Consider the following 12,330-nt stretch of genomic DNA (forward strand, 5'->3'; position numbering starts at 1 on the left):
AAAATTTTTTTTGAGCAAAATATTAAGACTATCTCAGCTAAGTTGTGAAAAAATCCCATAAAAATTCCTAATGTCATTGATGGGATTCGAACACGGACATTTTTCACCCGGTGATTATATCCACTGTGTTATCTGCAAGGGTACTGATGATGCAGCCCACTTAACCCGTCAGTTTTTAAAAATGTTCAGGTATTCCAACTTTCGTCTTAGCTTTCAAGGATTGTTTTCTGTTATTTTGTGAATTTTTGGACATTCGGATCGCTGAGGTTCAGATATAAATCATGTTAGAGCTAAAATATTCATAATCTAAATATTTCCCAAGAATTCCTGTCTTTTGTCATGAATTAAATGATATATCGAAAATTACTTGAGTGTTTTTCGTTAGCGTGCAAAACTTTATTTTTATGCTATTAAATCCCAAGTCAAGCGAATTAGGTTTCTTGAATTCTTTGTATGTGAAGTAAATTAACATTCTGCTGGAAAGAATAAATTCTTATTCCACTTCTTGTGCTTCTGCTTTCTATAAATCCTTATTTGAACGAAAGAGAGCCGTAATCCACGTGGTATTTTAGGTTGAATTATCATAAAATGGATCGGTTGATTCTAATGCAGACCATACAATGTACTCTTCAAACAGCAACAAAATGACACCGTTATGAGAAGAACTGCTCGCAAGGTCATATTGAATTTGAAATATACCTACCACTACATTACATCTAGCATTTCCGTGCTACCTGCTTTATGTCCAGTAGCTGCAGTTTACCACGTAGCTACCGTAATGTGCACACTGCGACAGTAGCAATCTATCGATTATGCTAATTGGCGCCCAGCAGGTTTAGGCTGAAAACGTGGAAAGCTTTTGAACTCATTGTTTCAGATAGGACAACACTCAGATTTAAACTATTTACCAATATTAATCTCCTTCTACGATAACAAAATATTATTACAACTCGAAATACATCCGTTATTAAACAAAAGAAATACATCGTGCAGGATGATATGCAAGTTAAGATTAACAAAGAAAATTCAATGCAAATATCGTAAAATGTACTACAGCTATTTATTACCTGTTTGAAACTGCGATAAATGATCTGAATTTCGTGTCTATTAAACTTTGTCATCCTGCATAATTCCTCAAGACTGTCGATAGCTGCGTGGAAGCACTGCGATTGTGAGCGATCCATAGCACCACCCAATTCTGAAGTCCCCTTTCTAATACGTCTTCTCTCTCTCTCTGTCTCTCTTTTGCGTATTTTTTTATTTATTTTTAAAAATATAACTACAAACCGCTTAGAACACAACTAAAAATAAAAATCGTTTCTGGACGGAACGAAAACCATTACAGATCTCAAGCTGTCATTGCCCGTTATGACGTCCTTCCTGCTCAACTCTATACCAGGGGGCGCCAGTAATATGTGATATGTAACCAGCACCAATGAAGAATGAGGTGAAAGGATACACTGGAATGACAGATTAAATCATATTTTGTAGGGCAAAGTAAACAAATAAATAAAGGGATGAAAAATACATTATTAAAAACTAAAAGTTACCTAAAAACAAGCCTATAATAGTAGCGAAATGCTATTAAAATCAGGATTTTTATTAATGCGTGTTAATTAGATTTAACTGTTTCCTCACTCACATGCATAGAAATCATAAATTTTATGTTTTTATGTAGCAAACATTGTTTGAAAAAAGCAGTTATTTCAGTCAACAAGCGTACTGTTAAAAACATTTTGTAATTGGCATTCAAACTTATACGTAAAAGATTATTTTTGATTGAACTTGTAAAAATAAAAGTGGCATTAAAGGAAAACTTATGGCAGCAGATTAAAGCGGCTTTAGAAAGTTTAATCTCGGTGTTTCATGAAGTGATAAGTAATGAAGTCTTAAGTTGGGATTTTATCACATTTTAACGAATTCACACCATGACGTTGAGCAATGTTAGAAATACTGAAACTTTTACGAACTATCGACACCAATTCGACAGGAAATATGATTTAATTTTTTTTTTAAAATAGTAAAGTAATATTTTACTCTCGACCTCTAAGCAAGGGTTATAGTCTAATTGAAACTTTAAAATGCTGATACGAGTCCCAAATGAGATAAATTATCATGCTTGGGAATCATCTGGTGATAGAACGATTCGACGAGCTATCACCAGATGGTTCCAAGAACTATTATTCTATTGTATTTCTTTGTTTTCTTTATCTATCGTTAGGATGGTATTCAGCCATTTTGCATTTATTGTGTCTGACAATATTAAATTAAATTAGTGTTTTTTTTTGGTTTTAAAATGTGTGAGTAAACTGGAAATTTCTAGTTGAAATGAGAAAACTCTCTGAAAGTTAAGAATTACAAAATGTTCATGAGAGTTGAGCAGTACTTTCGACGAATTTTCGGATGGCACAAAGAGTTCTTGTGGAACAGAAAAGGTACATGACTTGATCGGTTGTCCGACAAGAGCGAAATGTGATTAAAACTTAAAAGCGTGCGAAATTTGTTCATATCGATTGTAGATCGATATGAACAAAGTGTTCGTAAAATTCAGCCATTAATCTTGAAATGATGACGGTATGCTTGACAAGGGAACAAAAAGTGACCGAGACCAAGACTGAGGCGGGAACAGATCCGTATCGAGCCAAGTTTTGTTGAAAATAAAATGATCCTTCAGGTGAGGCATTCTCCCTTAATTACACAATTTGGTTTAATCGGATTTTGGGTGAAGGAAGATCGGCAGCACTTGGAGAGGGCATTGAAATCGATATAAGTAAACGAGTTGCAGAAATGCTTCTGATCATGTCAGAAGAGAGTGGCTTCACGTAGAGCTTCTCAAGGGAGCAACTATGAAGGTGGTCAAAATCAAATAATTGGCAAGTTTAATTTTAACTTGATTATAAGGTCATTCCTAGAACGTTCTGAACAGAAGGTGGCAGGATAGGTCGTACAGTTTTCTGCCGATCTTGGCCGAGGACTGTATGACCTCAGTCAAGAATGGTGGACGGAATTCCAACTCAGTTTTTTTTTTTTTTTTTTTTTTAATGACAAGGTAAGAAAGGATATGAAAATCATTATTTGTCCTAAATATCAATGAAAATCAAAACTTTCCTGAATACCTTTAGGATCTGTAAAGATATTTTCCGATAATAATTTCTACAAACTGTTCATTTAGTACTTTTAGTGATTGTGTGTTACGTAGACTATATTATTCAAGTTGTGCGGTTTATTAACTCAACAAAATTGAACGGTATTTTCCCGAGACTGTGGGTCGCCCTGCGGAATTCGCTAACGCTGCTTGTGATCGTTGTCGGCTGTGAGTGCAGTTTCTCACACTCATAAAAACCTACTTACAGTTGAAGATGGGCCGAATAATGGCCGACGTCACTTTCCGATGTCGTTCATTCTCTAAATCTCTTAAACTGTAATAAAAACGTTGCCTTAAAGAGCCACAGAAAAGATACATTGCGTTGTTTTGTTTTATTTTCTGCTTTCACTTCAATTAAGATGGAATTAATCACTTTAGTAAATTGGTTAATTAATCATTGTAGATAATAACTTTTAAAATATTGTGTGTTCATGCACCTGCGTTTTGTGAAATACCTGTCTTTGTAAGGACAGATTTGGCCAAACATTCATAGAATATAGCCATGTACGAGGTGTGACAATAACCTTCCGGGCGGGTGCTGTTGCGGTCATGCTCGATAAGTGCGAAAATAAGCGTAAGAAGTTTGTTGTAGTCCAAATTTCCTCCAACAGATGGTGGTAGAGAGAAATTGTCTAGTACGCTGATGGGTTGAGTAACAACCAATTTCGTTAATGTTTTGTGTCACGATTTTTCAATGGAGCAAGGAACGAATATCAAATTTTTAAATGTTATAACTACCAGAGTGTTTTTATGGTACAAACGGTTCAAAGACGGATGGGTGAATGTTCGGACGGAAGACCCAAGAAGGGGGCGTCTGTCAACCTCTCGAATTGCAAATTGTAGCAAAAGAGAAGAAGAAGAAATCCTTATTGGACAATAAAGATACAAAAATGTGCCTGCCACAGCCAGGAGTTTGACAGGGTTATAGGGTAATATAAAAACATGTACAGTATAACATAAAAGATAACAGAACATGAAATTAACTTAAAACCGTGGCATTGACCATGCCATATATATGAGTATATACATAGTTCTGAGTCAGACAGTACACCAAGGTATGTACACGTTCATATGTACAAAACACGTACAGTATATGCTTATAAGTCACAATATTTCACAGGCGTGCATTAAGTTGTTCTGTATACGGTTTTGAATTTTCTTGTGAAACAGTTCGTCGGTGTACCTGCGACGTGCCGTTCTGCGCCTCATAGCAGGTGGAGATATCGGTATGAATCGACATCAGGGGCCAAACAAAAGTGGAACAAGTTCGACCAACGAGACCAAGTAATTTCGATCTGAAGCGAATTTCTGGAGGTCTACTCCGATCATTAGCAGGGCTTGTATTGTAGGAAGTACTTGGCAAAGTAGGAATCTGTCACTGATCTTCAATCTGTTCCGTTGTAGCTGAAGAAGAGGGGTGGCTGTTAGGGAAGGCCACACTATTGTGAATAGTGTCGCCGAAGGCGAATATTTAATAGGCAACCTGGCATGCCCATTCCGAATATCCAATAGAAAATAATCTGCCACCTTACACAGCCGCACGCTATGCAAATTATTCATACCTATAAAAACACGGGTTGCGACACATCAATTCATTCACGTTTTTTGGCTTGATCAGTAGGAAAGTCTTCGTTACTCAGGATAGCAAATCATTGTCGTTTAGATGATTCTTTGAGATGGTGGGCCGTTTGACGACTTGAAGCCGGCAGTCGCAGGCAGAGGTGACACGTTGGCTTGATTTGTCACTTTGATTTTTTTTTTTTTTTTTTTTTTAGGAGCATTAGCAACTAAGGCCATATTGCTCCGGGATATGCGGTGGTCATTCCCTGACCTTTCCGCATCCTTCGTATTTGGTGGTGACGGGCTCGAACCCCGGTCTAATCAAGAAGCGTGTGCTACGCACTGCTGCTCCTTCCCACCTGGCTACGGAGGCGCCTTGATGTGTCACGCAGTGTCGTCTCGGCATTATGGAAGAGCTGATTAAGCTCGTCCGAGGGCTAGGCCAACTAGCACAGAGCGCTCTCTGGCTCTAACAGCAAGATGGAACACTGCTATGTCCTGTCATCAACTGGCTCTTGAGGTTGCTCCGGCCACAGTTGAAAACATTTCCAACCGGATTCTGTTAAGAAGGTTCAATTCAAATGGATGGACTCTACGCAAGGAAGCCAGTGGTTTGTATCCCATTAACCCCAAACCGCCTCAGAGCTCGTTGAAACTGATGCCATGAACATGTTACTTGGAGCTCTGACAAATGGGTTACACTTCTGTTCTCTGATAACTCCTGTTTCAGCCTCAAAAGGGATTATAGACGTTATTTCATTTGAATACAATGAACAATGCGATACCATCCCTCCAACTTCAAAGAAAGTCACATACGAACACCGCCTGCACACTTACGGTGGAGGCGGTGTTCTTGTGTGGAACGAATGCTGATCAACGGCCGCACCCCTCTTCATGTTTTTAATATAGAGTACCGTAGCTGCACAGAAGTACCGAGAACAGATGGATCCTCGGACCCTATATGCGATTTGTTAGGAATGCGGTTGGCCCAGATTTTCTTTTCATGCACGGCAAAGCCCCTGCGCATAGGACTGAATTTGTAGAGGAATATCTTGAAACTGAAGATATCCAACGGTTGCCGGGGCCGGCATGATAATAAGATTTAAATCTGATCGTATTGTACGCCAACAGCCAACTCCTCAGTCACTTGGTGAGCTAAGATCTGTGCTGATGGAATAATAGGATTTGTTGCCGCAAAATCTTATGGACAGCCTTGTATCGAGCATGGTCGCCGCTGTCAGTCCTGTTTAGTTGTTGGAGAGGATCATAAGCCGTACTGATGTCATGTGACCATATTTTAGAGCATCTTGTATCGAATGTAATGTGACCTTTTTGGAAATTCGTATACAATCTTATACAGATTTTGTACAACTATTTTTGTACATCAATCTCCACTCCAATTTCTGTAGTACAGATATCCATGTCTTGCTTCTTCTAAGCAAAGTTCAGTTTAGACACGATTTAGTATAAGAGTCACAGACTTGTTTAACGAAGTATTAAACTATTATATGTATTAGAAAATAATTATCAGTATTATAAGATTATAAATGTTATTGTTACACTCAACTTATATAGTCCAGGTTCGAAGAAACGAGATATCCACAATTATTACTCGTGTTTAAGCATTTACTAGTTGGAAATTCTTGATCAGAAGTTTCTTAGCCAAGTTCAAAAGTTAAAAATATACAATATTTAGTATACGAGTCACAGTCCAGTTATACAGTTCCTAAAAACAAAGATAAAAGTCCTGTAGGTTGTTATTAAGCTTGTACACAGTTGTCCAAGTTCAGAAAATAAAATATCAACGTCTCTTGTCCTACATAATTTTAACATTTACTAGTTTCCTCCTTATATCAATCAATCTTCTAACTGCAGACAAAATAGAATAATGGTCTTATTTTCTTGTAGCTCTAGTATTTCTGTATCTATAGATCTATCCTTAGATGGTGCAGTGTTTAAAAACAATTATATTGCAGTTTAAATCTAAAAACTGCATTTGTTCCCATTCGTAATACAGTAAAAATTAAATTTTTGAGTTGTGGCCGAGTTGTCCGGTCTGCTGTCTTTTGGCAGGTTATTTATGGAGTTATCATTATGTGTTTTTGCCTTTAATATCTCTAATATTAAAAGAGATAAACACTGTGAAGATAGGCTGAATAATAGGCTGTTAAAATAGCATTCACCGACACCACAACAGAATCATAAATGAGCATGCCAACCCTCTGTCACAATTTAAACTTCAATTCATTAACAGTTATCTTCGTCAACAGAAATGAGCCACAGATCGCTCATTTCTGTTTATTTGCATTTATAGCGGTTGGCTACTCTGTCTGACAGTCATTATAAATGAATAAAATATTAAAGATGTAGGTCAGACCTTCTATTATGCATAAACCACATTTTTTGAATATTTCCACGCAGTCTTGACGTGCAGTTAGTTTATTAGGAAGTCGATTAATTATTTTGATGAATTCCATATTATTTTTGTGTTGTTAAAGTTAGTCTGTAGTTGCGCATAATACGTATGAAATATTGTGGTCTGTGCATTTTGATTTTCAAGTATCCGATTCTCCTGAGACCGTACACCGAAGGGTAAGTTTGCTCATATAAGCTAACAAGCCACCCAATACTAAACTGGCTGATACATCATATCAAAGGTAATGAGACTTTTACATTGAGAAACCACTAGGCACTCATATATAAAAAAAAATGACAATAATCCTGGAAGGGTGAAAGCGCATACAGAAGAAAATAAATAAAGAAAGAATAATAAAAAAGGAGAACAAGACCAAGGTCTGATTAAAATGCTCACAGAGGCATACCCACCTAGTGTACGGCCACGTGGGTATGCCTCTGTGAGCATCTCAGAGAGAATACCAAAAAATTAAGCATGTTATTGTACTCTACATCGCCGTCCTCCCATACAGCATGGAAAATGCGTGGTTGAATCCCTTCCACGGGATGGGATAGTCATAAAATTCCACGGGAGGAATTGTACAAGGATTTTATTTTATACAGTTGCCGAATCAGTTAATCTCGGGGCAACGGTGAATGGTTTATCTCTAGGAAACTCGACTTCATTGTCTAGGGAAAAGGTAATACACGAACAGAGATAAAACGAGTTCCATTGTCGAACCCTTTCAGATTGGAAGTATACGTACAGATTTCGAACAGTTCCTAGATGAAAGAGTATATTCCACTTTCTAACCGACTTAAAGTGGAACTGTTCGAAAGGGGAATAGTGTCTCACTTGTCAACAGGCCGACCCTTCACCAACATGTTTCACACAGATCCGCTGTTCGAAAGTGGAACACATAGCTGGAAAATGGAATATGATGCAATACTATGAAACACACTGCAACTGGACAAAGTGAATTCCGCTCAAAGTGTTACAAAGTGAAACTGTTCAAAAATGGAGGAACTGTTCAACGAGGGAACACGGTGAAAGTGGCCAAAAGTGGAATACAAAGCTCGGAAGTAGAATTCTATGTAATTGGAATATGAGGGAACACGCTGAAAAAAAAACTGTCCAAAAGGGGAACCATTTGAAAGTGTTTCAAAGTGAAATTGATCAAACTGGAACGCAGAAGAAGTTGTCCAAAGAGTAGTAGTAGTGGCATGTGATGTAAGAAAGCAAGTGCTTATGCAGCATCAGCCAAAAAAAAAAAAAAAAATACAAAACAAATCCCTCTAAATGTTTGTCCAGTTCCTCCTTAAATTTATTTAACCTATCAACTTCCAGAACGACAGATGGAAGTTTGTTCCAGCAGTTAACCACCCGCTGGCTAAAGGCAAATTTCTGCACATCTATTCTACATCTGTCTTTTCTTAATTTGAATTTATGCCCCTTAGGTTCGTAATCTGAACTAGTGGAAGGATCCCATCAGAATTCGGCGTGCTCAACCCATTCAAGGCCTTATACACTTCAATCAGATCACCTCGCAGGTGCCTAGTCTCCAGCCGCTGCAATTTGTAGAACGAAAGCCTCTCTTGGTAAGAGTAACTGTACAAAAGTGAAAAACGTGTTCCACACATCTATTTAAAAGTGAAAAATGTTTGAAATTGTAACGCGCTGTTTGAAAATGGAACTCTGTAAAATTTAAACGCACTCTTATAACGTCGAATACCAAAGAACAAGCTCGAAGTGGAACAAATCCAATGGAATGGTCCCACTGTTCCAAAGTGAAACAGTTCAAACGTGCAACACAGTGAAATTGATACAGAGTGGAACCGTTTAAAAGTTAAGGGACTGGTAGTGTTCAGAATTGCTGTTCAAAAGTGGAACACTGTGGAAATGGTCCACTGCGTAAATGATCAAAAGTGGTACACGCCGTTGGTAAGTGTTCCACAGCTCGGTTTAAAAAAGAAAAAACGTTGTTCAAAAGTGGAACATGGTGGAAATGGAACACATTGGCAGTGTTAAAAATAGAACTATTCTAAAGCTGTGTTAAAGGTGTAACTATTTTCAAAAGTGGAACATGGCGGAAGTGGTAAAAAGTGGAACTCATTAGTAATGTTTAAAATAGAACTGTTCGAAAATGAAATATGCAATTGGAATTCTGAAAAAAAAAATGGAACACAGTGAGAATGTGGAATAAAATGGAACACGCTAGAACCATTCCAAAGGTGGCAACACACTGGAAGCGTTTCAATATGAAAGTGCTCAAAAGAAGAACAAGGTGGAAATGTTCAAAATTGAAGCATCTTGGTAGTGTTCCAAATGGAACTTTAGAAAGGTGAACAAGGCGAAAATGGTCCAAAGTGAAACACTGTTTAAAAGAAAAATCGTGATTGGCTGCTCTGCTTAAAATTAATTATGGTTTTGTAGCGTGTAACACGCTTTTTGAAAGTGGAAATCTGTAAAATTGGAACACACTGTTAGAACGCGAAATACGGTGGTTGAGGTTGAAATTCTTCCAAAATGAAATGCGTTGGAACACAGCAGACATTCCACACAGAACTGTTACAACGTGATAAATTCTTGCAGGAACTGTTTGCTTTGTTTCAAAGTATAACAAGATAATGGAAAGAGGAACACCATGAATATACGAATAACGTTGCTTGAAAGCGTAATAAGCTGATTGGAAGTGGATATCTATAAAAATGAACACGCCTGGTAGTGTTCAAAAGAGAACTGTTCAACAACGGAACAAATTTGTAGTGTTCAAATTTAGAGCACGCTCTGTGATAATGACAGATTTTTGAAAGTCTAACGTGATGCTCAAAAGTGAAATTCTGTTAAAGTAAAACACAGAAAGTGGAATACGATGGAACACATTGGAATTGTTCCAAGGTGGACATGACCGAAAGTTTTACAAAGTGAAACTGTTTAAAAGTAGGCCTATTCAAAACAGGTCCACTTTTAAGCATGCTGTTTGAAAGTAAAAGCCATTTCAACATGAAAACTGATAGATGACATGCTGTTAGAAAGTGGAGCTCTGCAAAAACGCGGAACACAATAGAACACGCTGGAAATGTTCCGTTCCAAAATGAAACCCCTGAAAGTCTTCCTCAGTGAAACTCAGTCGAATGCTGCCAAAATTACACCGTTCAAAAGTAGAAAATGGTATAATCGGTTCCTAGTGGAACTCTTCAAATATGGAACTTACTGTTTGGAAAACTTCCAAAAAGACATTTACCAAAGATCATATGACGTGTACCAAACATATATGTCTTAGGTACATGTCGTATGTACCAAAGACACACGACTTGATCGTGTTTGGTACAGGTCATATGATGTGCTTGAAAGAGGAACACGTTGTTCGATAATGAAACACAGTGGCGGAAAGTGGAACTCTAAAACTGGAACACTTTTGAACAGTTTCCAGTGTGGACACAGTTCAAAAGCGCTTCTTGAAAGTTAAAAACATGTTCTGAAGCGGTACTGCATGAAAGTGTCACGCTGTTCGAAAGTGAAACTCTATAAAACTAGAATATGATGGAACACGCTGGAACTAACCAAAAGTGTTCGTGTTGAAATTGTTCCAAAGTGAAATTGATCAAAGTGGAACGTGGAAGCAGTGGTTCAAATAGTAACTGTACAAAAGTGAAAAGGTTGTTCCACATCTCTATTCCAAACTGATACACTGTTGGAATGTGTATCACTTACGCTGGACAAAGTGAAAAATATTGTTTGAAATTTTAACACGCTGTGCGAAATTGGAACTCTATAAAATTAAAACCCTCTAGAAAGTCGAATATTCAAAGTGTATATGAATATTCGACTTTCTAGAGTGTTTTAATTTTATAGAGTTCCAATCGAATATGAAGAAACACAGTAAAACGGCTCCAAAGTGGAACAATACCAATGGAATGGTCCCACTCTGTTCGCACGGTTCAAACGTGCAACACGCCGAAAGTGGTACAGAGAAAAAGTGTTCCACAGCTCAGTTTAAAAGAGACACGTTGTCTGAAAGTCAAACTATAAAACGGGAATACACTGTTAAAATGTGGAATACGATGGAACAGTTCCAAAGTGACCCCTCTGGAGCCGGACAAAAGCAGAATCTGCTGGTGGTGTTCAAAACAGAATGTTGAATGATGAAACAGTGTGAAGTGGTCAAAAGTGGAACTGTTTCAAAGTGAAAAACAATCAGCAGATCTACTTAAACGAAGTAAACGCTTTTTGAAAAAGTGTTCCAAAGTGGAACAGTCCTGATTGAAGGGTCCTATAATGTTCCAATGTGAAACAATTCAAAACCAGAACATGCTGTTAAAACCTGAAATATTACCGAACACATTGGAACTATTCCAAAGTAGAAACCTGCCAGACCTGTTCCAAAGTGGAACAGTCCTGCTGGAAGGGCCCTATAATGTTCCAATGTCAACAGTTTAAAATCGTAACACTGAAAATGGACCAAAGTTGAACTGTTCAATAGCGGAACACACTAGTAGTGTTCCGAGTGTAAGATGCTCGTTGAAAGTGAAAAACGTAACATTCAAAACGAACTCTGTTAAAATGAAACTGCTCCAATACCATACTTTGGAGTACAATAAATATGCTGGAACTGTTCAAAAGTGATACCTGCTAAAATTGTTCAGAAATGGTTCCTGCTGAAAGTGTTAAAAAATGGTTCCTGCTGAAAGTGTTAAAAAATGGTTCCTGCTGAAAGTGTTCCAAAGTGAAAGCCGTCCAAACTGGAACATGATGTATGAAATAAACAAAACGTTCAATATATAACATGCTGTACATATATGAAACCCTCTCAAAGTGGAACACGCCGGAACTGTTCCAAAATAGTACATAGTGGATGTACTCCGAAGTAAAAGTCGGAAGTTGTCCAACGTGAAATTGTTCAAAACTATAACACAGTGTGAATATAAAAAAGTGTACCATGCTGAACCAAAACTGTTCACTTACGAACAGGGTTGGAAAGCTTTTTGAAAGTGTAAAACTTTCTTTGAAAATGGCACATTCTAGGAGTAACACACTGTTATAAAGAGAAATATGGTGGAACTGTTTCAAAATGGCACCCGCTGGGAACTCTTCCAAATTGTTCTCTGTGTTCAGAGGTGAAACTTTCATAAGTTGAACAACGTGGAAGTGAACCACAATTGAACACATTGGTATTGTCAGAATGGAACTGTTCAACAGTGAAACCCACTGTTAGTGGTCGAAATAGTGA

At 37.6% G+C, this 12,330-nt stretch overlaps 1 protein-coding gene across 1 annotated transcript in view; it reads right to left on the bottom strand.

Moving 5' to 3' along the window:
* Window positions 1–1,367, bottom strand: part of LOC150085806 (A-type potassium channel modulatory protein KCNIP2) — a 37,735-nt gene extending 36,368 nt beyond the window's left edge. The window contains exon 1 of the mRNA XM_090373494.1: window positions 1,068–1,367. Coding sequence (XP_090229620.1) covers window positions 1,068–1,184 — 117 coding nt within the window. The 5' untranslated portion in view covers window positions 1,185–1,367. The remainder of the gene's footprint in view (window positions 1–1,067) is intronic.
* Window positions 1,368–12,330: the final 10,963 nt, after the last annotated feature.

The sequence above is a fragment of the Mastigoproctus giganteus genome, chromosome 5, assembly GCF_048544385.1.
Source record: "Mastigoproctus giganteus isolate SK-2022 chromosome 5, ASM4854438v1, whole genome shotgun sequence".
Taxonomy (NCBI): Eukaryota; Metazoa; Arthropoda; class Arachnida; order Uropygi; family Thelyphonidae; genus Mastigoproctus; species Mastigoproctus giganteus.